The sequence below is a fragment of the Drosophila mojavensis genome, unplaced genomic scaffold (assembly GCF_018153725.1).
Source record: "Drosophila mojavensis isolate 15081-1352.22 unplaced genomic scaffold, ASM1815372v1 contig_80, whole genome shotgun sequence".
Lineage (NCBI taxonomy): Eukaryota > Metazoa > Arthropoda > Insecta > Diptera > Drosophilidae > Drosophila > Drosophila mojavensis.
The window spans coordinates 14,261,242-14,286,709 of record NW_025318906.1 but is presented as its reverse complement, the minus strand read 5'-3'; the positions used below and the strand labels follow the sequence as shown (position 1 = coordinate 14,286,709).

Sequence of the window (25,468 nt, the reverse complement as noted above, 5' to 3'; positions counted from 1 at the left end):
TAGACTTGTTTGATATCTGTCGTTGAGAAGGAGAGAACTATTTATATTACTAAAAACTCCCTATAATATGGCAGATACGGTACAAAGAAAAAATTAGATTAATTTATTTGATATACTTACCGATTCCATGAAATCGATTATTAATCGATTCCAAAAATCGATTATATATTTGTAGATCTTGAATATTTTTAGACATACACCTCAACTGCAGTGCTAAAGACCTTCACACTCTCTACAAACAGATCTCTACATGGACAACTACCAGCCTCATCTCTCAAACTGCCCGCCAGTAGCTCAGATTCTACACGTGCTGAATGGGTGAGGCGAAAAGAAATGTAAGAATGGAATTCACCACTGTTTATGGACAATCATACCACACGCTTTAGCCGGGTTTTGTCTGCTGCCTGTTGCCACAAAATAAACTAAAGAGAATTTCTAAGTTTTCTTTGGCGATTATTTGGGCTTCGGGCCATTTGCAGTTCAGTCTTGTGAGGGCGCTTGAAATTGTAAAACGTGTCGAGCTTTGTGCCAGTCAATATAGAAATATATATATAGTTATATATTAACCATATACCATATGCACTCATATACAGTCCCAGGATACTGAAATATTCTGAAATATTTGCTATTAAATCGTTTTAAAAAATATATATACAGTGACGATGCATATCGCTGGCTAAAACAAATCACAAAATCAAAAATCAATAAAAAAATTAATAAATATATGAACAGCAACAAAATATGCAATTCTGTGCATAGCCAAACACGGAGCAAATATTCCGCATATGCCAGCAAAAATATGTTTACTTCTGTAATCGATGCAGTTATTTTATTTACGATGTGTTCGCACCAATTTATAAAGTAAACGCGCAAACGAATGAAATACCAATAAATTGCTGGAATTTACATTTTAATGAGTTTTTGCTAAACATAAAAAAAAAAACGAGATGGAATTCTGAACGCTTAACAGCCAACCTAAATATACATATAGTGAAAGAGGCAGACACGAAGTGTGTGTGACAGAGAGAGAGAGCGAGAGAGCGACAGAGGCTACGAAATCAATCAATTACAACACGCAAACGAGGTAAGTTGATTTAGCATATAACTTATTAATTAATAAGTCTATGCGCATTAGTAAGAACTGGAGCGTGCAGCAAATCAAAATCGTTGACTCCCTTTAGCACACACACACATTCGCACTCAACATTCCTTCGACACCCATTCACACACACTCATTGACACGTTGATGCGCCTAGCTGAACGGGCAAACGCAGCAAAAATATGTGCAAATAATAGACAAAGCTTCAATCAAATTCAGTCATTAATAAAGCAAAAAACTTTTATATATATTTATATACCTAATACGGCATTGTTGTAGGTGTTGATATGCAATGGAGTAAGAATGCACAGTTGCGCGAATAACTGTTCAAATTTCGCAGATAATTGTAGATAATTATTTAGATAAGTCAGTTTTGGGTATTATTATTATTATTTATTTTATTATTATTTATTTATTTATTTTTTATTTTTTTTTTTTTTAATTTGTACATAAATATATTAGCTTTCTAAATATGCAATATATCAAGCATACGCAAAGTGGACCAACAAATTTTTATACATTTATATCAAATATTCTATATATGCCAAAGACTGTTTAGAATTAAAAAAAAAAATAAAATAAAATAAATATATATATAAATGAATGACCAAATTAATGAAAGGCATTTATGCAATATTTCCATTCTGTCATTAAAGTCAAAGAGATATTTTCTATTTTCGCATAACTAAAAAGTGATTTAGTCTCTAATAAACTGCCACAATTTCATAACATGTTCATGTCGAATTCATACATTTGTGCCTAATTCCATCATACCTATGTAATTGCAATTCAGTAAATTCAAGCAAAGTAATTCTAAATTCAAAAAATATTGCCCATTATTAAATTATGATATTATAATTAATGCACACATTAGCTTCACTTTGCCATAGGCAGCATAGCTATTTATTTGTCTTGTGCGCACAAACATATCGCACATATGTTCATTTCAATGGAGTTAAGCTATTAGCAGAGCCTAAGCCTAAGCGCATGTGGAGTTAGTTTCGCTTCGTGCTAACCTCAGGCATGAACTTTGTCACCTCATGCCATCACAGCCAGTACTTATCATAAAACGGCTTTAACTAATATGCTAACAACAAATGCAATAACAGCAAACAACACTAACAACAATGGCAACGACAACGACAACGACTACATGTCCACCTTTCAGCGCATTGCATATCGAGTTGCCTTCAGAAGAGCTTGGCAAGCAATTCGAGCGCCTTGACTTGTGTCCATTGAGCTCACATAATCGCACAGACGCAGGCAGAGCAAGAGAAAGAGAGGCAGTGTGAAAGAAAGAGAGAGAGAGAGAAAGAGAGAGAGAGAGTGAGATAGAAAGGTAGAGTAAGCGTGTTCAGCCTCTAGTACCCATGCCCTGCCTTGGGGTATTGCATTTTAATGACCCACTTTCGAGCTCAAGACTATTTAAGTTTCGCTCGTATTGGTTTGCTCTAATTCCGAGCAGTGCAAATCCCAGTGGAGAGCAATTAGTATGGCCATTGGCCAGCACAACTGCAGCATATATTGTCAAGGAAATTGCAAAAGAGTTGCCGAACGGTCATTGAGGGGCTTCGGGGTTGCCGCACTCACTGCAACAGCAGCAACAGCAGCAGCAGCAGACAACAGCCAAAACAATACGTGAATAAAGTACAATAGATATACAATATATGTATGTATGTATGTACTTATGTTGCAGACAGTGAAAGTCAGCAGAGGCGATGTTGACAGCAATTGAAAGACCAAAAGACAGCAAAACTAAAGAGAGACACACAAATAAATGAAAAATGAAATTAATAGAATTAACGAGTGCAACAAATTCGATTCAAGGCGCCTCAAATTCAGGGACAATACTTGGCGTCGTGCCGTGAATACGTGTCGAGCCGAATTTGGGGCAGCACCTTGGAACGCAGTGCGAATGCCGAACAACAACAACAAAAACAATAGTTGAAATGTTAAATGAAATGCGAACTTGGTCAAGGCAGGCAATTGTGCGAATGTAAGACTTAAGAGTGTTAAAGTGTTTTCGACTTAAGGATGGCTTAAAATAAATTAAAGTGAGAGTAAAAACCTTTTTTATTGAAATCTGCAAAACGAAAGCAACTTAAAATAAAAGAGCTTTAAATGAATAAATAAAACTAAACTGATCAAAGTTTAAACGGAGTCCATAATGTAAGAACAGCTTTGTATGTGTATCTGTATCTGTATCTGTATCTGTATCTGTATCTGTATCTGTATCTGTATCTGTATCTGTATCTGTATCTGTATCTGTATCTGTATCTGTATCTGTATCTGTATCTGTATCTGTATCTGTATCTGTATCTGTATCTGTATCTGTATCTGTATCTGTATCTGTATCTGTATCTGTATCTGTATCTGTATCTGTATCTGTATCTGTATCTGTATCTGTATCTGTATCTGTATCTGTATCTGTATCTGTATCTGTATCTGTATCTGTATCTGTATCTGTATCTGTATCTGTATCTGTATCTGTATCTGTATCTGTATCTGTATCTGTATCTGTATCTGTATCTGTATCTGTATCTGTATCTGTATCTGTATCTGTATCTGTATCTGTATCTGTATCTGTATCTGTATCTGTATCTGTATCTGTATCTGTATCTGTATCTGTATCTGTATCTGTATCTGTATCTGTATCTGTATCTGTATCTGTATCTGTATCTGTATCTGTATCTGTATCTGTATCTGTATCTGTATCTGTATCTGTATCTGTATCTGTATCTAGCATTTCCTCTCTTCTCTAATAGCTATTTACATCTACATATATCTTCTTTCATATATACTTCATGTTTTTTCTATATTTATCCTAAGGCAGTCCTTATCAAATCTCATACACAATATTTCGCTTACGCAGGAATTCTTTCTCTTGCTGTTCAGTTTATTAAATAGCACAAGGAACTTCAGTTGTAAATTAATTTCAGGGAAAAAATATGTGAAAATATCCTATGAGCGTTATAATTATTAATTTATATTCCTGTGTGTGTCATATAAGCCGTGTGAGTTACTAGCGTCTGGTTTGGGGCATAAATATGAATACATAATTGGAACACAAAATTCCTAAAATATTTTACAACATACTCCAACCACTAACTCAACTCTGTCTCTCTCTCTCTCACTCTCTCTCTCTCTTTCTCACTCCCTTTCTCTGCATGTGTATGCTTGTGTCTATGAATGTTGTCCATTCTTGTTGGGCTACCAGGCATTCATTGTTCTCCTCCTTCATTTCAGAGGCAAACACTCATAGGGAGCTGCGGTCACCCACGGAGGCAAGGCGAGGCGGCCAAAGATGGACCTAGGTATACGTAATCTAACACTGCCACCGCCAGCCGCAACAACAATTATGCTCTCGTCAACAGCAACAACAGCGCTGGCCGCCGCAATGTCCAGTGGCCCAGCGACAACAATTTCGCCAACAACAATTGAAGCAACAGCAACGACAGCAACAGCAACCACAACAACAACATCCACATTTTTTACATACAGCATACCAGGCATGGACATTGCGCCGGGACCATTTATATTCACCTACGTTAGTGAATTTTTATCGCTTATCACGCCCGAAGAATTGCCTCTCGGTAAGTTTGTGGGGCGACTCTGGGTAAAGGTTCAGGGTTTTATTGTGTGTGTATATGTGTGTGTGTTGGTATCTAGTGGTATCTGACTGCCAAGCAATTATTTGGACTATGCTTGCCTACTCAAATCATTTATACCAAAAATATATATGAAATGCAATGTAATTTATACAAAAGAAACTCTTTAAATATACAAATTTATAGAAATATGATTAATGAAACCGTATCTGGCTATGTATTGTATATATGATAAAAAAAAAAATAAAAATTGATATATTATATTTTTATTGGAAATTAAATATCAGCAATGAATCACATAAAGAAATATTGCGAAACTTACAAAAAAAAATTATAAGAAAAGTATTTAAAAAAATCTCCTAAAGCAAATGTAATACCTGATTAGAAAATTAAAGTACATTACATGACCTTTAAAAGTCAATAACTTCTCGAAGAACTACTTTCCAAAAATTTAAGTTAAGTTTACGAATAAGTCAAATCAGTAAACGGATGCAACATGGAACTTGGAATAAAATCAGCTAAACTCGAGGCATCATATCATCTCAGAGCTATTTCTATGACCGTAACTGTAAATACATATTCTTCTCAGATTATATATAAGAATATTACAGAAAAATACCCAACGCCACTTTATTCAACTTCATTCGCTTCCCTATTGTGAATGATTTTCATGGTCACTGCTCGGCAGCTCTTCGCATTGTGAATGCTGTACGCTGTACGACATTGGATTAAATTATGACACTAAATTCAGCTGGCGTATATTTTATGGCTCTTAGTCGTACAAACATTACGCCGTGTACTACACGATTTTAGTGTGCAGTCCGTGGGTCGTAGGTCGCGATGGTGTGGCAGAATGCCTTATCAAATATGCTAGTCACCGCGCCGACTTTACCACAATAGAATTTTTGAAGCGTTGAAGAATTGTAGCAAAGTCAGCTTGGAGAAAGCTGGTTAGAAAAGCAAAAAAAAAAAAAAAGCACACAATATGAATTAATGACAAATTATTTATCAACAAAATTGGTCAACGTATTGAAGGAGAAGCCCCTAGCTGGCTAGCCGCAGATGTCCGATGAGCAAAAGCTGGCAAGCTTTATGAGAAAACACAATGTACAGGAGGCGGTAGCACGTCAGTATCTGACAGCCAACAACTGGGCGCTGGACGAGGCGAGCGTCAAGTATGAGGACGACAAGGCCAAGCAGCGCAGCAACCAAACAATACCCCCCGTCCATGAGTTCCACTCGCTGCAGAGTATGCTGAGCCATCAGATACGCCCAGCGGATGAGCCTGAGGCGTACTTTGGCGGCGCCTCCGATAGCTCCATGCCGCCGCCGAGTGGCAAAACGCAGTCGAAGCGCGTGATCATCGATGACTCGACGCCGGCGCTGACCACAGCGGACAGCGATCGCAGTCTGCGTGCCTGGGGCCATGGCATGCGCTTGGGCAGCGCTCATCCGATCATTCCGCCGCCGACACGCGACTCAAATTCCGGCGTCGACACGGACTCCGACTCGGAGCTGGAGGAGCGCGAGCGAACTATTGTGGTATTGCATTTGTGGTCCGAGGGTTTCTCGCTAGACAATGGCTCGCTGCGACCGTACGAGGTGCCGGAGAACGAGCGCTTCCTGCGCGCCATCATGCGTGGCGACTTCCCGGACGAGATGCAGGAGCTCGGCCAGCGCATTGAGCTGAGTGTGAGGGATCGCACCAACGAATCGTATCGCGAATTGTCGCGCAAACAGTTCATGGGCTTCGGTCGACCGCTGTCCAGTCCGACGCCACCGCTCGAGCTAGGCGCACGGCCAAGCCAACTGCTATCGGCAGAGGAGCGCCAGCAGCGGCACGAAGATGACGCCCAGCAAACGGTACAGCTAAACGGACAGACTGCCACGACCACAATACAGTTTCGTCTGGCCAATGGCAGCCGCGTCGCCGCACGTTTCAACACCTCCCACCATGTGGGGGATCTCTACAGCTACCTGCGCACGGCGCGACCCCAATACGCCGCCGACAGCTTCCTGCTCATGACTGTGTTCCCACGGCATGAGCTGCACGAGACCGATCCGCGCACCCTGGCCGAGGCGAATCTGATTAATGTGCTGATCATTCAGCATATGAACGAGGAGTCCGAATACGTTGAACCATCATCTGAATCAAATTAACTAAGTGATTACGCCATAATAAATAGCTTTAAAAATATATCTATATTATTGAAATGATTTTAATTCAATATTTTTCTTTCTTTTGCATAAGAAATGCAGAAGGATATTACAAGTTATTATAATTGTGTTACTGCTTATATGTTTTTTCTTTTAAAAAACAAATGTTGCCTTAGCTATAAATGTTCATCTCTTTTTAAAAATTAATAATAACTTATTTTTTTTAATTTGTTTATTAATTATATTAGCGTATATTATTATTTTTATTTATTATAATTGTGTGACATATTATGTTGCTTTTAAAAACAAACATTGCCATTGTTAAAACATTTTAATATTATTATTTCTATTTTTTATTTTATTTTTATTTTTTTATTTTAAATATATTAATGTTAGAGGTTTACTTACTATAATTTATTATTTTTGTTATATTATTATTATTTTTTTTTTTTCATTAAGTTTATTATTATTATTTTTATTATAATTATTATTATTATTATTATTTTTTTTTTTTTTTTTGTATAAAAATATTAAAATGTTATATATAATTTTTATTTACAAACGAATTAATTTTAATAATAAACAAAATTGAATGTGTATATAAATATCCATTTAATAAAGATAAAGTGATTTCTGGACTATTCATTTCAACAATCAAATTAAAAACAAAAAAATAAGAACAACTTTAATAAATAATTATTGTGCAATATTGATTAACTTAGAATTCATTATTTAAATAATTAATATAATAAATTTTTTTGTTTTTGCAGATTCCATACGCGATGTGCTCCACAAAAATGTCAGCTTTGTCGACTTTACCATGAATGTAAGTAAAGCTTATTATGTTTCATATGTGCTCAGCTCTCACTCACTCTCTACTTTCTTATGTGAAAAAATTAATCAAATTTTTTTTGTGCGCCTCAGGCAATTAAAATCGAGTCCGGTTTCATAGCGCTGATGAGTATTTTCGCAATATTGGCACTGGTGCCATTGATAGCCACCTGTGCATGGTGCTGCAGTCGTCGCAGCACCCAGGATGAGGTCAATCTCATACAGAACGCATCGATGCACATACGCGACGAGTCGCTGGAGGAGAATCTGCGCTGTCGCAAGAGCGCCGGCCTGGTCACCCTCTGGATAGTGTTCATACTGCTCACGTAGGTGTCTCAGCCAAATGGGAAAGTTTCATTCAGTCTAGCTGAAGAGTTCTCAACTCAATTTAATGGCACTTTGCAGGCTGAGCGACTTTAGCATATTTTATGCGAACAGTCGCCTTGCGGCGCGCATCGAGATGACGCCCGAGATGGTCAAGTCTGCTGTGCACGATGTGGAGGTCTTTCTAAAGGATACCCATCTACAAATCAAACACAAACTGGATAATGGCTTTCATGTTTCCGTTGAGAAAGTCGTCAAAGATCTGGAAGGTCAGTGGGTGTGCCCACAACACACACACACATACACACAAAAACTACAAACAAAAAACTTTTTCCCTTGCCAACTTTATGGGCAACCACGTCGCGCACATTTTATAGTTTTCGATTCATGTATTATGCTAAAAACTTTATGCATTGCATTGTGAGTTATTGCAGTGACTGTTCCTACTCCTCCTCCTGCTCCCGCTCCTGCTCCTGCTGCTGCTCGCATGTGAACTCAATTTACGGTCTATTTTCTTTTCCTTTGCCATAGACGTGGATGTTCTCCTTGGCGAGCCAATTCAAGCGGAAATATCTGCACACACTGGCCTCGAACTGGCATATGATTCATTGACGACACTTAGCCTGGGTGAGTTGTCTATTGGTTAAGTGCTCCACAGCCATTGTGTGCCTCAATGCGTCCAACTCGGACTTGACCCAAATCCGCTTCTACCACATACTTTTAGTTTTTTGGATTTTTTTTATTGTATACGGAAGTGCAAACTTATCGCAATAATAGAGCAAAGTGTTGTAAAGCGTCTTAGGTATTGGAGCAGAAATAATCAAAGAGAAGTTGATGGAAAGGCAGAATTGATGCTTCATCTTTATAGCAGCAGTCAGAGTTAGCTTATCTCTCCCTTGGAATATAAACTTCAAGCTATTCCCTATACCAACTCCCAGCTACAGCGCTTTAATCTTCAGAGTCTTGACAAAGCTAGAATGTATATTGAAGTGGGAGGAGTGAAACAATTGTTTGCGGCCAATTTCATTAGGCGGAAGCTATCGGCAAATAAACGAGCACGAGTGGATGCCGCGTGCTGCCGCAATGTGAAGCTCAGGCAGGTTTAGAACGGTTCAGGAAGGCCTCAGCAGGCTGACAGGCTGGGAGGCTGGCAGGCCTCATCCGCATCCTCAAGTTGACACAAGTACAAGCACAAATGTCACGAAGGACAGCTGCATTATGTGCGCACACAATGTGTAATTTAGTCACAGTCAGCACCGTCCGCTCGGCCCCAAAATAAATATGCTACAATAATGTTTTCATGGTATATATTCGGTTGCAGCCAACGCGGAGCTCATCTATCGCGTGCTCATGCTGCAGGAGACGGTTGGACGGGCGTTGAAGCTGTCGCAGGAGGCCGCCGCCCGCATGGAGGAGCTGCAAATCCAGCTATCCGTGCTGCAGCGCCAATGCACGTACCGGGACCGTCCGCTCTGCGACACATTGCGTATACGCAGCTTCGAGGAGAACGGCGTTGTGGACGCCCTAAAGACGGTGTGTGCTTTGAGTCAGCTTGATTGTCGCTTCATTCCCATTTAATTTGTGCACCATTTCCATTTCCATTTCATGTGCTAACTGCAAATGCAACTGCAACTGCAACTGCAACTATGAACTAATTCGCGGCCATCTAAAATTTCGCCTCGTTGCAATTTGTCAGCTGCAAGAGGACCAGAGCATCTTTCGCATGCGCTACTTGGGCGAAATTGAATTTGGTGCCACTGTCAAGAATCTAACATCGGAAGTTGGCGTCTCACGTTCCATTTTCAGCAATTTCCCTCAACAAGTCAAACACGACACGGCATACGAACGCAACTGTAAGTCCAATCAAAACTCATGACAAATCAAATGATTCTCTTCTTGCTTCTTTTTCAAGGCATAAATATAGCCGAGTTTTGCTAGAAATGTAACTCGAGGAGAGCTAAAGTGTGTGTGTGTGTGTGTGTGTGTGTGTGTGTGTGTGTGTGTGTGTGTGTGCTAGCGCTAGTTTGAGAGATATAAAGCTGGTTTTTGTTTTCATATGAAATTTTGCTTTTTTATTGGTTTTTCTATTCAATTTTATTTTTAGAAAGTTTTCAATAGAAAACTTTAAGCAAGTCTGGGTGAACAAGCAAGAGTGATACTTAAATATATTTTGACAGTTGTTTAAGTTATTCAAATCAGTCAACTGCCAAAATGTTTAGTAAATGCTATTTGATCATAAATTGTTTTATTATCACTGCAAGCTCAAGTAAATCAACTAAATTCGTAAAGCGTTTTTATTTAAATATATCTTCATATAACCATTTTTCTTGATGAAAAAGATAAGAAAGAACTACTTTTATTTAAGATGAATAGTTTCCATTTATTTTATTTGGGATTTAAATTTAAAAAAAAAATAAATTAAATAAAATAAAATAAAATAAATATTTACAATTATTGAACCATTTTATTGGCTGTGAAAAATAAATAGAAAAAATACATTTTTATAAAAACTAAAAATAGTAAAATATAATACCGTAAAATAAATATTCAAAGCGACACACAAAATTGCTAGCTAAACAAAGAAATTTAAATAACAAACATAAATTTCATATATAAAATATACGAAAATTGAGCTTGAGGTAAAACAAAATATCGAAGGCAAGATATAAAATCATTTTAGCCCAACATACACTTTAGATAATGGAGACGTTGAGGACTTTGAGCTATTTCATTGTCACTTCAGCCTTGATTACATTTAATTCTACAAGTTGCATAAACCTTTTCGAACACAAACTCGATTATGAGTTCAATTTAAATGTACAACTCAATCAGTAGCGCAGGACAAGGGCCCAGGGCCAACACGTTGCGTGTGTGTTAGTGTGGGCGTGCTAGTGTGGGTGTGGCATGTGCTATTTGCACGTAACACACCCAGCGTGTGGGACAGCTAGACAGCATGCATGTTGGTCCAAGTTTAACACCATATTAATTACTGTCACCTGGGCTACGCAATACACTAATTGAATTGCCAAACTTGTTTCGCAGATACGCTGGAGCAGTTGGCCAGCATCCGGCATAGGACGACGGCGAATGCTCAGATGCTGACGTCGACAATCAATGCACTGCTGGAGCGACTACAACGCACGTGGCCAGCTCTGGAGCCGGGCTACAATGAGCTGAAGGCATGGGCGAACACCTATTGGAGCATTGGCTGGATCGCTGCATTGGTCATCGTCTGGGTGATGCTCTTCATGCTGATGTCCTACTGCTGCTTCCTGTGCGAGTCGAATGTCAAATCGGGCGTGGTCTTTCTCATTGCTGTTCTGATCATATGCATCGCCAGCATTTGCCTCACCTTCTACGGCGTCTTCTCGCTGGCCGTTGGCGGCAACACAGAGGTCTTCCTGTGCCGCTCTCTCAACAGCAACAACTACGAGATGCTGGGTAAGCTATTCGATAAGCCCGGCTATGTCTATGCTGAGGAACCCCAAACGGGCATCATCGGCGAACTGCTACGTCCAGCTGGCGTCAATCGATCTGTGGTTAATGTCAGTCTGGGCACAGCGCTCAGGTGAGTGGATTCTCTTTCTGTATCTCTCTCTATCTTAACCATGTCCACTAATATGCGTGTACTTAGACCTCCCCAGATAAGCCCCTCCGATATTGTACGTCCACAAGCAACTTAAGTAACGAATTCTCTTATCCAATTACTTTGATACTGTACGTGCCTGTAATTTTGATAGCCCACCAATCCATGCAGAAGATATACTTACTGCCCTTGACCCGCCAAACAGATGAGTATTTAGGTAGCTGTCAATATGCCAACTGCTCTTGCCTACAGTCCCTTATCAAAATGAACAACTAAGATATAATTATATAATAGCAGCACATAAATTATATTACTTTAATGAATACTTTAATATGTACACAGAATTTCTTATAGTCAAAATATGAAATCTCTAGACAAATACCTTAAAAATTCTTTAAAATGTAGTTATGCAGGTTATTTAAATATATATATTATAAATGCAAAACAATAACATATTCATCATTCATTAGTTTGATTTAATTATTTTTATTTTTTTTTTCAACTTTTAGTTTTAGTAATTATTTTTTATGTTTATACCCTGAACTCATTGAAAATGGGAAATCAGGGTATAATGGTTTTGTTGAAATGTATGTAACATACAGAAGGAGGCGTGGCAGACTCCATATATATTCTTGATAAGGGCGACGAGCTGAGTCGACTTAGCCCTGTCCGTTTGAACGCATTGTAGCATTCAGCTTTTGTCATGCAGCTGCCCTAACTCAAGTTTCAAGTTTTATTTTGGTCACATTCACTAGAAGAGTTGGCCCACAGTTTCTGAGGCATTCATGGGGCTATATTATTTTTCTGAACGAGCAAATTATGATCAATATTTCCACAATTTGTATTAATGCACCTTCCATCGAGTCTCGTAGCATTCAGGTTTTGTCATGCAGCTGCCTTAACTATGAGAAGAATTATTGATATATCAGTTCCTCGTAGGGTTCAGGGAATTTCGTAGTCGAGCAGTCTCGACTAGAGCTTTCTTATTTTTATTTTTTTTAAATATTTTATAATATATTTATTTACTTCACTTAGAAATTTTCGCGAAAATTCTAAATGTTAAATATTTAATTCCCAATATAAGCTAACATTCAGTAGATCAATTTATTTATTTTTTATTATTCTATTCAACTACTCTGATATCTGTTATATATATGTTATATACATATATATAGCAATTGACAAGTTAGTTGATATCCAAATTGACACAATTGACGGTTCAATTCCGAGAAACCAAACCATGTAAAATCCCCGCCCCAATGGGCGTCTCTATTGATTGTCGCAAAGCCGCTTGTTAGCCACACTTGACTATCGAGAGCTTATGCAAAGTTTCTTGAGAGCACTATCAGAAGTTTGCACTTGGCGAACTACTGCTACTATGTATGTGTGCCGCAAGTAGACCTGACCTGCCATCAAATTTTGCGTCACTGTTGAGCACTCTTATTATTCACAACCGCAGAGCACTGAGTCCAAAGACTACATAGAATTTAGATGCCCCTACATATGGACAACCGGCCGCAAAGTTTTGAAAGCCCAATGAAATTTTGCTAGCCACCGCATGGCACTTAATTTTACGCAGCATACGAGAGCACAAACACGTACACACACACACTCACACAGAGACACAAACGCCCACAGCATTTGTAGCCACAAATTTTAAGCCCAATTCCAATTATCTGCACAGATACAAATACGCACACATGCGCCCCATTGCAGAATATGCATGACCGCATGGGCCATGCCCATTCACAGCTACGCCCACTTGCACCACCCACCCTTGAATGCAACTGCCAGCTAGCTGTGGTGTGTGTGCGAGCGTATCTGGTTTTTTGGCCCCATAAGTAGAACCCGAAACTCAACGTATATTGAAGCTGGCAAGCAAACATAAAGAAAACTAAAAATTTTGTGACATTTCTTTGCAACGAACCAACTCATAACTCGCTCTGCAACTACACTCACTCACACTCACACTCACACACACACACACTTAAACTCACACTCACTCAAATGACCGACTGGCAACACGCGGCGTATACGCAATCAGGGGCTGCGAACAAAATCAAGCATCGTACAATGTCTTTCAATTGGATGCGTTCGTTAATACCACAAAAATAGCCGATTTAAAACAATTCCCAAAAGTCTCAACAGCCATCGATGCCATTACCGTATCGGAGCGCACGCTGCTCTCGTTAACCCAGTCGATTCAGCACATATTGGAGAATATGCTGCAAACATCCGCGTTCAATTTAACCACATACCGCAACAGCGTGGGCGCACCCACACCCGAAAAGGATTTGGCCACATTCATTGATCAAATGCAGCGTGTCGCCCTTCAGGTGAGCGAACACAACAACAACAGCAACAACAGCAACAAATCGATTTCCATTTAAGTCTTTTAGCACATGTCCATTTATACAAAGAGCTGCACATTTATATACCATATATATATTTATAGTAAAAGGAATTTTTTGTGCGCATAAAATCAATTTTGATTTAATGGGTTTCAAATGACGTTGGGAGCGTATATCAAGCACTTAAATTTATTTTACTTAAAATATAATAAATATAAATATAATAAATAAAATTAATATACAAATTTAATATTAAAAAAAATAAATAAATAAATTGTATAAAATATAAACAATGATTATCTAATGATATATAAAAAATAAAAATAAAATAAATTAATAAAACATATATTAAAATAACAACAAATAAATAAATGAACACTAAACATAAATGTAATAATAAATAATATCAAATTAATTTAAGTTTACAAAATCATACAAACAAAACTTTAAAAAAAAAATAATATTAATACAAAAATAATAATTAAATAATTCCTGTACCAATAATATAATAATTAAAATTTAATTAAAATAAATAAAAACTTGAAAATTAAACTTGTTAAAAGATATGGTAGTACTTAATATAAAAATTATACTATATATATAAATTGAGAATTCAAATTTAATTTTTATATTATGCCAATCAATAATTTAATAATAATAATTAAAGCAAAAATAAATTTCAAATAATAATAATAGCAAAAATTTAAATACAATTTGTAGAACCATATTCTTATAAATAATAATATAATATTAATACAATATAATATATATATACTGTTATAAATATACTGTTATAAATCGTTTCTAAAATGTTAAGCAGCCATCTTCTATTAATATTTATTTTATTATATTTTATATCAATATTCTATAATATTTTATTATTTTATATTAATCATACGAATCCATAGCTGACTCGTCCACTCGTCCAAACGTTTTCCCAACTCAATAAACCACTCATTAAATATCCGACTCTTGGATCAGGCCAACCGCCTGGCAAAACTCAACGTAATCTTCCAGCCGTCTCTAATCCTTTGGCAATCCTTCGCATTTCAGATTCAGGACGTGGCCACATCGTCTCGCATGACGACGCTGGGCAGTCGGTCGAAACGTTTGCAGGCAGCCATACTGCAGCCGCTGGAGAATCTGCAGAACGAGATACTCTACCATCTGACAGCGCTGGAGCTGCAAAGGGATCCCTGGGCCAAGCAGGTCAATCAGACGCTCAATCACTTGAAAAGCATTCAGGGCTATTTGGAGAACAAGGCCGGCGAGATCTGTCACAATTTGACGCGCGTCTACACTGAGCGGTAAGTGGAAGTGGGAGCCAACATGCAACATGCCGCATGCAACATGCCCACACACGCACACACACACACACACGCATGCACACACTTGCAATAAATTATCGGGTTAATTGCACTGAAATCTGAGTGATTTTCAATGGGGCCAACCTCAACTGGCACGCCTTGCGCTACGCCTCTGGCTGAACAAGACCCAACTTGTATGTTTGTGTGTGTGTGTGTGAGTGTGGTGCATGCGTGCGTGTGTGTTTGTTTTATTGTTGTGTTGCTCTTTTCACAAGAGGCAAGCCAACAAACGAGCAAACAATCTCAACTCAGCTCCAGTGCTCCCGTGTGGTACATAGTTTTTGTTCCGTTTTATCAGATAATTGAAAGTCGTAATCGTTTGATTAAGTTTGCCAAGTGTCATGATTGCATTTCCCTTTTCGTGTGTGTGTGGCAACAGTAGCAGCAATAGCAATCTCTGCTTGTACGGTCCACAGTTCGGGTAAATACATGTCTCGGCTGGAGCCGAATGAATGACCAAACAGAGTCAAGAGTGCACAGATGCTTGAGTGTATGTGTGTGTGTGTGTGTCTCGACTGAAGAATACCCTCAGAGCTGTTTGAAATTATTGTAATGAAATGATATACTTCTGCCTTGTACATGCATCATCTCTATGCCCGGCCAGCCTCAAGACCTATTTGACCAGCAGTCGAGCCACCATGGAGTCACAGCTGGGCGATACGACCACCAAGTGCCGCCCCTTCTACGATACGTTCGATGCGAGTCGCATCTTTCTGTGCCGCAACCTGGTGGACTTTGTCAATGGGCTGTCGTTCTTCATCTTCCTGACGCTGCTGCTCTGGGCGATTGGCACGCCGGTGGGTCTCAATCTGATTACGATAGAGACGCGGCTGAATGCCATGCAGCGGGCTCAGGCACGCAGCAAGGGCAAGCGACGACAGCGAAGCGACAGAAGCGATCGGAGCGATGAGCGGGATCGGCGCAGTGAGAGTCGTGGCCGGCCGAAGCAGCGCACGACCAGCTCGGCAAAGCGGGATCAGCAGCGGGAGCGCAGCACCAGCAGCACAGCAAGAGCCAGACCGCAACTGTGAGTGAATGAAAGGGAGAAGGCGAAAGTGGGATAGCTATAAAATAACTGTATATAATTCTAATAACTCCTCGCGACAGACGACGCACTGCCACCGAGGAAACACTGGACATAGCCGATGAGGAATCAACGCCAACTCCAACAAGACCATCCCAACAGCAGCAGCAGCAGCAGCATCAGCAGCAACGGCGGCAGGAGTCGGAGCAGCGTGAGCTGGAGCGTGGCCGTGAGCGAGAGCGTGACCAGCGCAGTCGTGAGCGTGAGCTGAGCCGTGCACGTGAAATGGCCACCATCAATACGCCAGTGCGCAATCGCCAGCAACTGTGAGTGAGACCCAAGCACAGACGCCTCTGCATGCACAAACACATCCTCATCGGCTTTCACTCATCTCGCATTTCATGTCTGAGCAGGCGTCGCGGCGGCACCTTGCCCGATGATGACAATTGGGGCTCATCCAGTGCGCCCAGTAGAGCCAACTCCAATGAGCGTGAGAGCAGTCAGTCTAGAAAGATCATCAACCTTTGGCAGTCCCGTAATAAGGTCAAGCCGCCGCTGTAAGTCCCCCGCCCTTCTTTGCCCAGCCCAATCTACTCCACCCGAAGCTGACCCCGACTCTCTGTTGTTATTATTATTCTTGCGGCTGCTGGCAGCCAGCGCCACAGCACTGAGGAGCTTGACTTTGAGGACGATCAGCGCGACAGTGGCTGGCGCACCAAGAACAGCGCCAGTCCCGAGCAGCGCCCACAGCCCGCTGAGACCCGTAGGCAGCAGTCGGATAGCCGTACCCAATTGCGTATTAAGCCCAAATTGTAAGTGCTAAAATCCACGTGCAGGCGACTCAGCCGACTCATATCTCGTTTCTCAAGACGTAGTAACAATGTGGATAGATCGGGTAGCGAACCGTTTCGTCGTCCGGTCACGCCCGTACTGAGCGTCAATCCGGATATACCCGCTGCCGTGCCCATGCCCCGCACGCCCATGCGCTTGCGTAACAAAGTCTCCCTGACAGCCCGAGCCGTGCAGGACATTATGAACAAGCGGAGTCAGCGTCTGTGAGTTGCCCCAAAGCTCCCCCTTTAAAAATAAAAGCTGTCTCTATGCCGGCTCAAAGAACATTTCACATTTCAATTAAAAATTATTATCAATTATTTTGATACTGATTCGAGAGCCAATTAGCTGACCCAATCTGATCTGTCTTTGCATTTTTAAATAAACCTACAAAATTTTACTAATCCCCGCCCCACAATTTCTTATCAGCCAAAACATTTCAAGCGCCCTCATCCGTTAAATTTAACTGCTTTGCCAAAGCTTCCACTGCTTTGAATTAACAGACTGTTAGCTGATGGTATACACAGGTTATGTTAACTGACAGACATGTTAACAGAGCATGCCACACGTTAAACGGCGAATGAGGAAATATAAATGAATTTAAATTATATTAAAAAACAAAACAAAAATTAAAATTAGTTTATTTTTTTCACAAAATTATAGCTTAAATTAATCAAGTCAATTAAATATATTTTTTTAGCCAAAAACTACATAAAGCAAACGGCAGCCGACTGTATAATAACCCAGTCATTAGTCAGAATAGGCCAAATAAAGTAATAAATTTGAATAGGAATAACTTTTTAGCTCCGTACTAATTTGCTTACATAACATCCTGATCCTAACTGTAAAACTATAGAGAATGGAAATTCTTTTCTTTTCTATCATACCCCTAATGATAAAAGCTATATAAAACATACATACATATATCTTTATAGGAGAAGTATATATTGATATATATTTCCAGTTTTAAAAGCGATAAGAGAAATGTAGATTGACAGTAAGAGACGAATCGAAGCAAGACTAGGACGAATATTGGACTAATATACTAGTTTGAGAACAAGTATAATAATTAACGAAATTATATATATGTACAGACTGAGACATTATTTGCCAAGTGATCAGTTATTTCTCTTTACTATGAAGTATTAAGAGAAACCTAAGTGTCAATCCAAAACTGTTAAGGCTGTTAAGCTTTACAGCATTGCAAGCTTTATAACTAATTAAATACCAACTCCTCTGAAGAAGTCTCAGTAAAGGCAAAATCTCAATTATTTCTCCGCTTCTCTTCACAGCACTCGCGCTGGTACCGATGAGTTCGACATGGACGAGAGCGATACATATGGTACTGGTGCGCACATGGACGCTGACGCTATGGCGGCGTAAGACTACAGCAATACCCCTATTCTGCAGATAATAACACTAACTAATAACAATTTTTAAATTTCCATTTGCAGCGCACGTCGCACTCCGCCACGCGGTGCGCCGCCTCCGCCACCCCCTCCTGCGGCCGGCTTGAACAGGTTCTACCAACGTTATTAACTATTTTAATCGATGTGTTTTTTGGTTTATTTTGTTTTTCTTTCATTTGATTTTTGACAAGAGAAAGTAACAATCGAAACACACACAAATTCTTATGTGTTCACAGCGACAAAGTCTATATATTCTGAACTTACTTTTTTTCTCGTACTGCCAACCGATAAATAATTATAAACGAAACCAAAACACGATGATACGATCGACATGATACCCTGTAATATGCAGATTTAGCAGTAAAGAGCGCAGCGTGCGCTGGCACGAAGAGGAGGAGGACTTTGTCTTCGAGGATGCCGACTCACCGAACCCAAACACGAGCCGTTAAATCCACTAAATTCGCGCATACTCTATATAGTATGCCTCTCCGTCGTCTTAGTCAACCTCTAGCTATATATTTATTTTGTATTCGATTAATCAATTTGTAAGTTCAACGTAGTCTAGTTTCAAATTGCTAGCATCAACGATTCAATATTTATTATAAGCATTTACGATTGCCTTCAATCACAAATAAAGTTATAGAACAATATAAACAAAGCAATGATGTATTTTTATATGGATCTAGGGGAAATTCGATGAAAAATCGGAGACAAGAGAAAGAAAAATAAGAGACAAACAAAGAGAAAACAAACTTTATTTCAGAAACGTCTTTTTGAGCGGACTTTTGTCATATAGATGGAAAAATAGTATATAATATATGGTATTCCAGCTACTCTTAGAATATAAAAATCAACTATCGATTATTATCGATAACGAGAGATTGTCGTATAAAGGAATAAGCTTTTATCGTCTGCCACGCCTTCTTCTGCCTGTTACGTATATTTTTATGAATCAATTATACCTAGAATTTCCATTTAAAATAAATCAAACTTCAAATCTCCAAATCTCGCAGAGAACTACAGAAAAGTCTTTAAGCTTATGGTAAATAAATATACATATATTTTGTTAAAAATTATAGCAATTATTCAATTAGCAGCACATTAAGTTAGCCATTAAGTATATCTCAGCTCTACAACTATAAAGAACTTCTCAATCAATCGCCTCTTATTCGACACTTACCTCAATGGACCAACAATTTGATAAACCTGCTCAGTTCTTGCAAGCTGTTTATAGACTTTTGCTTTTCTGCCAATTCTTTTCTTTTTCACTTTGTCATTTACTTTTATGCTGTCAAACAAGCGCTGATATTATTTAATACCCAGTTTGAGTTGTCGCCAAAAATGAGAAAAAGAAAAGAAAGAGAACATGAAATGGAAAATATTAATCCATTTGACACGCCGCGTCAAACATTTGGCAATCGTAGGTCCGAATTCCGTACAAGGCGCGGCATCCGCGTTCATTGAACGTAATCAATAAAATAATATATTATAAACAATAATAATTAAATAGAGTACAGCCGAAATTCTCATTGCGTGTTCATTGTGTTCTAATTCTGCCTAAGCCCCAAACTTGTTTCGGGCCAAAGGCGGCGCAGTCGATCGCTGGGCTATAAAACAGCTCGGCCAATTGGCCAACAGCATCAGTCGCTGACAACTCAGGCAACCAAACAACCCAATCAACAACAATATGAAAGTAAGTGTAGCTATCTGCATCTCTCTCTCTCTCTCTCACTCTTCACCCACTAATTCTCTCACTTCTTTTCTTGCAGTTCCTCATCTGCTTGGCTCTCTGCTTCGCCGCCGCTCAGGCTGGCTACCTGGCATCACCTGTGGCCACTTATGCCGCCACCTATGCTGCGGCGCCCAGCTATGCGGCCACCTATGCCGCTGCTGCTCCAGTGACCACCTACTCGGTGCCCGCTGCCTACTCCACCTATGCTGCTCCCGCCTACGCTCCGTCCGTCTACAGCGCTGCCACGTACTCAGCTCCCGTTGCCACCTATGCCGCACCCGCCTACACCGCCCCCGTTGCCACCTATGCTGCGCCCGCTGTCTTCAGCCCCTTCCTGAAGAAGAAGTAAACTGTGTCGACAACCATATCCCAAATATTTGCTTTAATGTTCCACTGAATAAACTTTTGAGAAAACTCAAAATATACTTCCGTTTTGATCTGACGTTTCTTTAGGCAATCGTGGTCCTTGGGTATTGGTTTATATATTGGATTATATAAATATGTCCAAAAATCTCAGATACAAACTATCCTATACAACATGTTGATCTATTGGTTTATATAAATATGCCCAAGAATTTCAGATACAAACTACTTTTAATGAATTTCATACATATATGAAGCAAATATAATCTGCCCAAACTATACGAGCAGCATATGAAGTCTACGGCTCTTATTAGTGGCAGGATCAGGTCTTATATATGTATATACGATCAGGCTAAAGATAGCAAGGGCTGACATCTTTTCTGCTTGGGCTTGACCACGCCTTCATTTGCATATAATAAATTATCGCCAAGTCAATATACCCTATATGGGGTATTCTTCAAACTCACAAAATAAATTTCGAATCAATTTGTATATAATTTTCATTTTATATATTTATTTTTTAATTTAACTTTACTTGTTTTATATATTTGTATTATAGTTTTTTTATTACTATATTTGATAGAATGTTCACGCCTTCTTTTGCATGTGACATAAATTTTTACCAAGCCATTTCTAAATTTAAAATAAAAATTTTTTTTTCAATTAAATTTTAATTTATTATATTTAAGTTTAACAATTAGAATGCACATTTTTAACAGAATAAACAATTTAGCAATACTTTTTTTAATACTCAAACTCACCGCAACTAATTTAATCTTTATAAAAAAATTAAAATGAAAAATTAATAAAAATATAATATATATTACAAATTTTATATGAGATCGACAAAGGATTTATTTTTAATAGTTTTCAAGTAATAATTTAGAATTTCGTCTTAGTTGTAGTTTGTGTTTACAAGCAGGAATGTTATGCGTATAGATGTCTTTGTATTTAGTTAATTTTATCTTGTTAGCTTTTGCATGTGTATGTGTGAAAAATTGTTATAAAAATGCCTTTCGTGACTAGAGTTACAAATAGTTGATGCCAACAAGAATTTTGTTTAATGCTTAGCTTATGCTTTGGTTTAAGACACTCATGCGACAGTTATGACGTGGCCACGCCCCCTGCCCACAATTACGCCGTGGTCACGGGTAGAGGCGTCGTGTTCACATCGATTGTGTGCGTGGGTGCCCGCGTCTGCTTGCGCCGCACATCGATCTCGTAGAGCGCCAGTCCAAACTGATGCACAAACGAGCTGAACTGACGGCTGAGGTAGGCGAAGCTCAGCGTGGGCGGCTGCTCCACGTCACAGGTGCCGCGCAGATCATCGTGCGACCAATGTGGCGCATCCACATCGCAGGGATGTCGGCCCCGCAGACGGGGAAACGCCTCCGTGGACAGATGCGGATAGAATACGGAGAGCAGCTCGAAATGCAGATAGCTGCTGGCATTGGAGCGCTGCAGCGCCTCGTGCAGTTCGTCGCTGAGCGGCGCCGGTATGGCCAGGTACATCTTGTAGCGCAGTCGCGTGGCGCCGTTGCGCTTCAGTTCGCAGTTGCCCGCAATGAGCTTCACCTTGTCCAGAAGGCTCTTCATTGGCAGGCCACCGTATTCATACAGATAGAAGTCGCGCGGGCGTCGATAGCGTTGATGTGTCTGTGGATTGAAGTGCAGCTCCCTGGAGCTTGGAACATTGACCAGATGCAGCGGCAGGCTGTAAGTGTGCGAGGTGAGCAGATGGACATGGGTGGCCATCGGCTTTGTGGCCACCACATGCGCCATGCGCTGGGCCAGCGGAAAGATGCCCGCCTGATGTATGAATCCAAAGAAGACCGTGAACACCACATTGCACACATACCAAATGCGCAGCAGATGCGGCGCCGAGGCTCGGCTGCAGAGGACATTATCGTAGAGCCAGCGCAGCATCGGATGCTGCGTCTGGAACGGATATGTGGCACTGAATCCGGTGATGAGCTTCGGCGCATGCAGCAGCAGCAGTGGAAAAGTCAGCGGCAGCAGAAAGCGCGGCTCCTGATGATTGATGAGCGAGAGGAAGAAGAGCGGCACAAAGATCGCACCCGACATCAGCGACACAATGCTCTGGAAGCGCGGCAGCAGCTGATACTCGGCACAGAAGAAGCGCAGCAGCAGCTGGGCAAAGGCCACCAGAGCAGTGAGTCCGAGTATATTGAAGAGCATCGGCACATTGACCAGCAAATGGACATAGCAGGGATGCACGCCGTGCGTGGCCGTGTGCGACGGGTCCAGGTTGTACTTGATGAAGTTCCACGGCGTGAATACGAAATTGTCGATGCCCACCTGCAGCATGTGCAGCTCGCCCACGGTCAAGTGCTTATAGTAGAGCGAGTCGCAGAAGATGAACAGCAGCAGAGCCGGCAGGGCGCACAGGCAGAAGAGTCCAATGCGCAGATTAAAGTCCCGAAAGCTGACGCTGCGCGTTCCCATGCCGCGCAGCAGCCAGAAGAAGACCATCGGCGCGCCGAAGAGCAGGAAAGTGGGACGATTGAAGACGCCAGCCACACAGATGCTGGACATAGCGAACAGATGCTGCAGATTGTGTGCGGGTAGCGAGTTCTTCAACTTCCAGATCTTGACACGCTCACTGATCGAGGCCGCCTTGTCGTACTTCTCCTCGAGGTACTCCTTCTTGTAGACGATGGTGTTTGTCTTTAACATGCACTCGGCCACCAGACAGAGCAGCCAGGAGCACATGGCCAGCTCAAGGGTGTTGGAAAAAGTGCGTGTGCCGAACACCAGCAGCACCCAACTGCTGCCCAGTGCCAGCAACCGGATCTCATGGCGCAGCCCGTAGAGTCGGCAAATGCGATACAAACACCAATCGTTGCTATACGAGATTAGCGTGTAGATGAGGCGGGGAAATACCAAAAACGCATAGCTATTAATCAGCTCCACCTGCCACCAGTCACGCACGTACAATGCCAAGAACTCGTAGAAGCTCCACGGCACACGCATCAGCACCCAGGGCAACGTGATGCTACGCACCGGCATTGAGTTATTGAACTCCCAGGTGCGCGTATGCTCCAAACGGAAGTGATCACCTATGCGAATGAATTTGGTGGTATGAATAGCCTTCCATTTTCTATGCATTTCCACTTACCCGTCATCACCTCGACACTCTGGAAAAACTCATCTGGATGTATATAGCCCAACTGGGGCACAAACACCAGGACTAGACGCAGCAGCGCAAAGAAGAAATAAGTACCTAGGTGGCCGGCAGTGGGGTTACGCTTCTCCCACAATTGCGAAAAGTGTCGGCTAATTCGCATTGTTTCGGTGAATTTAATTAAATAAAATTAATTTTAACTTTAGTTTGTTTACAAACTACTACATAATTTCGAAAATCCGGCAGCACTGAGTGACAAGTATAGAGATGACAGCGAAACCGATATATAGGATGTACTCAAAATGGCAATGCTATTTAACAGAATTTAAAAACATTTCCACTGTTAAAAAAACACTTAATCCTGACACTGTTAAAAGACACAATGGACTGGGCCGTTGAAAGAGCATTTCTTCTACTTTTCAAATTAATTAACAGTTTCCGTTAGCAGTTTTGTATGTTACTTTTGTGCTCTGCTATGCTATTTGAATTGTGGCGCGCAGTCGATCCATACTTTTGCTATTGCTCAAAAATTAATTAAATTTAACTTAGTTATTATTTTGTTTAATGGAAACTAGAAACTGTTTAAAAGGAAACTAGAAAACTAAATTAATCTATTTTAATGCACGCACACAGATTGTGACGTCAGATAGTTGAGCCAGCAGACCACCTTGTTGTGCTCAAGCCTGGATGCAACACAAGCATCAATGCAGCTGACAGCTGCAGGTAGCCGGCTTAGAGTCGAGATTTTATGGGTAGAGATTAGTATCGGAGTTTGTCTTTTAGAGAATTTTTAAAATTTCGAAATTTTCATTTACTGCTTGACATTGCTGTCGTCCTGTTCGTTTTAGCGCTGAGGTCACGCTTCATTGATTCTGAAATTGTGTTCAATCGATTATGGTTAATCTTATTTAAATTGTGTTGAATAATATTCAATTAACAGAAAGGGTCAAAGGCTTAAACTGGTGCAATCGAATAGGCAAACAGCAATTTCTAGCAGGTTAGCCAACTCTGATCTCTAAATCTTTAGGTCACAGACATTTGGATAATTCAACGACAACTCTCACCTTTTGGCAGGATTCTGGGCACCTGTGCATTCGTTCAGCTTGATTACATTTTGAAACCACATCCCATTGTCTGCATCACTAATCCGCTGTCTGTCCCTATGTCAGTCCCTGTCTCATTATCTCCCTCTCTCTCTCTCGCGTTCTTTTTGAAACCTTTGATTTATGATCTTTGTGTTTGCTTTCCTAATTGATTTCGAACAGGTCAGCAGCAGCATCAGCGCAGCTACCTGCGTGCAACAAATGCCTCACTAAGCTCTCAGCATTATGAGTTCTTAGCGCTCGCTCGCCTAGCTCAATTCCTGTTCTCCTATTCGTTTGCTACAGTTCTTAACTCTTTTCGTGTTCACAAATATCCAGATTTGTTGTTTATTTTAATTAGATGCAGAAGTCAGTGTAGGCATGTTGAGAGTGAACGACTAGCAGCTACCCTGTGAGGTATAGTAAACATATTTGAATATGCCAGGGTATAGTTTGATATAATTTAATTGAAAATAAAGGAAAAAGAAATGAATACGAAAATAATATATATTTATATATGGTAATTATCAATATTACTATTATTATTATTATTATTATT

General features: G+C 40.3%; 4 protein-coding genes across 7 annotated transcripts; 3 read left to right on the top strand and 1 right to left on the bottom strand.

Annotated features, from left to right (window-relative positions):
* The first annotated feature begins 480 nt into the window (after window positions 1-480).
* On the top strand, window positions 481-19,239 carry LOC6579867. Of its 4 annotated transcripts, XM_032729909.2 has the most exons (20): window positions 481-1,084; window positions 4,346-4,413; window positions 4,474-4,692; window positions 7,635-7,690; window positions 7,789-8,021; window positions 8,101-8,288; window positions 8,551-8,646; window positions 9,341-9,552; window positions 9,716-9,872; window positions 11,062-11,587; window positions 13,650-13,941; window positions 15,010-15,263; window positions 15,928-16,350; window positions 16,431-16,673; window positions 16,761-16,904; window positions 17,001-17,159; window positions 17,217-17,402; window positions 18,471-18,557; window positions 18,633-18,698; window positions 18,940-19,239. In XM_032729909.2, the coding sequence occupies exons 2-20, from the start codon at window positions 4,404-4,406 to the stop codon at window positions 19,034-19,036; spliced, it is 3,648 nt and encodes a 1,215-aa protein (XP_032585800.1). In that variant the 5' UTR covers window positions 481-1,084; window positions 4,346-4,403; the 3' UTR covers window positions 19,037-19,239. The 4 variants fall into 4 exon arrangements, with proteins under 4 accessions (XP_032585800.1, XP_015019451.1, XP_032585801.1 ...); XM_015163965.3 differs by having other exon boundaries at window positions 4,346-4,692; XM_032729910.2 differs by having other exon boundaries at window positions 4,346-4,692; window positions 18,824-19,030.
* On the top strand, window positions 5,646-6,904 carry LOC6579868 (NSFL1 cofactor p47). The gene has a single exon (XM_002005705.4). The coding sequence runs from the start codon at window positions 5,770-5,772 to the stop codon at window positions 6,865-6,867; it is 1,098 nt and encodes a 365-aa protein (XP_002005741.1). The 5' UTR covers window positions 5,646-5,769; the 3' UTR covers window positions 6,868-6,904.
* A 918-nt stretch (window positions 19,240-20,157) lies between the features above and the next one.
* LOC6579865 (cuticle protein 16.5) lies at window positions 20,158-20,740 on the top strand. The gene is made up of 2 exons (XM_032730021.2): window positions 20,158-20,280; window positions 20,357-20,740. Exons 1-2 carry the CDS (start codon window positions 20,275-20,277, stop codon window positions 20,666-20,668), a joined length of 318 nt encoding a protein of 105 aa, XP_032585912.1. The 5' UTR covers window positions 20,158-20,274; the 3' UTR covers window positions 20,669-20,740.
* Window positions 20,741-21,512: 772 nt separating this feature from the next.
* LOC6579864 (GPI mannosyltransferase 4) lies at window positions 21,513-24,095 on the bottom strand. The gene is made up of 2 exons (XM_002005701.4): window positions 23,822-24,095; window positions 21,513-23,762 (listed from the first exon to the last, which is right to left on the bottom strand). Exons 1-2 carry the CDS (start codon window positions 23,988-23,990, stop codon window positions 21,817-21,819), a joined length of 2,115 nt encoding a protein of 704 aa, XP_002005737.1. The 5' UTR covers window positions 23,991-24,095; the 3' UTR covers window positions 21,513-21,816.
* Window positions 24,096-25,468: the final 1,373 nt, after the last annotated feature.

Excerpts from the sequence above, each read along its gene's own strand:
- LOC6579867 (XM_015163965.3), top strand. The coding sequence starts at position 4,404 with ATGGACCTAGGTATACGTAATCTAACACTGCCACCGCCAGCCGCAACA. Across the intron at positions 17,160-17,216 it reads TTGCGTATTAAGCCCAAATT|ACGTAGTAACAATGTGGATA; the intron begins GTAAGTGCTAAA and ends TCGTTTCTCAAG. Across the intron at positions 18,558-18,632 it reads GACGCTGACGCTATGGCGGC|CGCACGTCGCACTCCGCCAC; the intron begins GTAAGACTACAG and ends TTCCATTTGCAG.
- LOC6579868 (XM_002005705.4), top strand. The coding sequence starts at position 5,770 with ATGTCCGATGAGCAAAAGCTGGCAAGCTTTATGAGAAAACACAATGTA.
- LOC6579864 (XM_002005701.4), bottom strand. The coding sequence starts at position 23,990 with ATGCGAATTAGCCGACACTTTTCGCAATTGTGGGAGAAGCGTAACCCC. Across the intron at positions 23,763-23,821 it reads GAGTGTCGAGGTGATGACGG|GTGATCACTTCCGTTTGGAG; the intron begins GTAAGTGGAAAT and ends TCATTCGCATAG.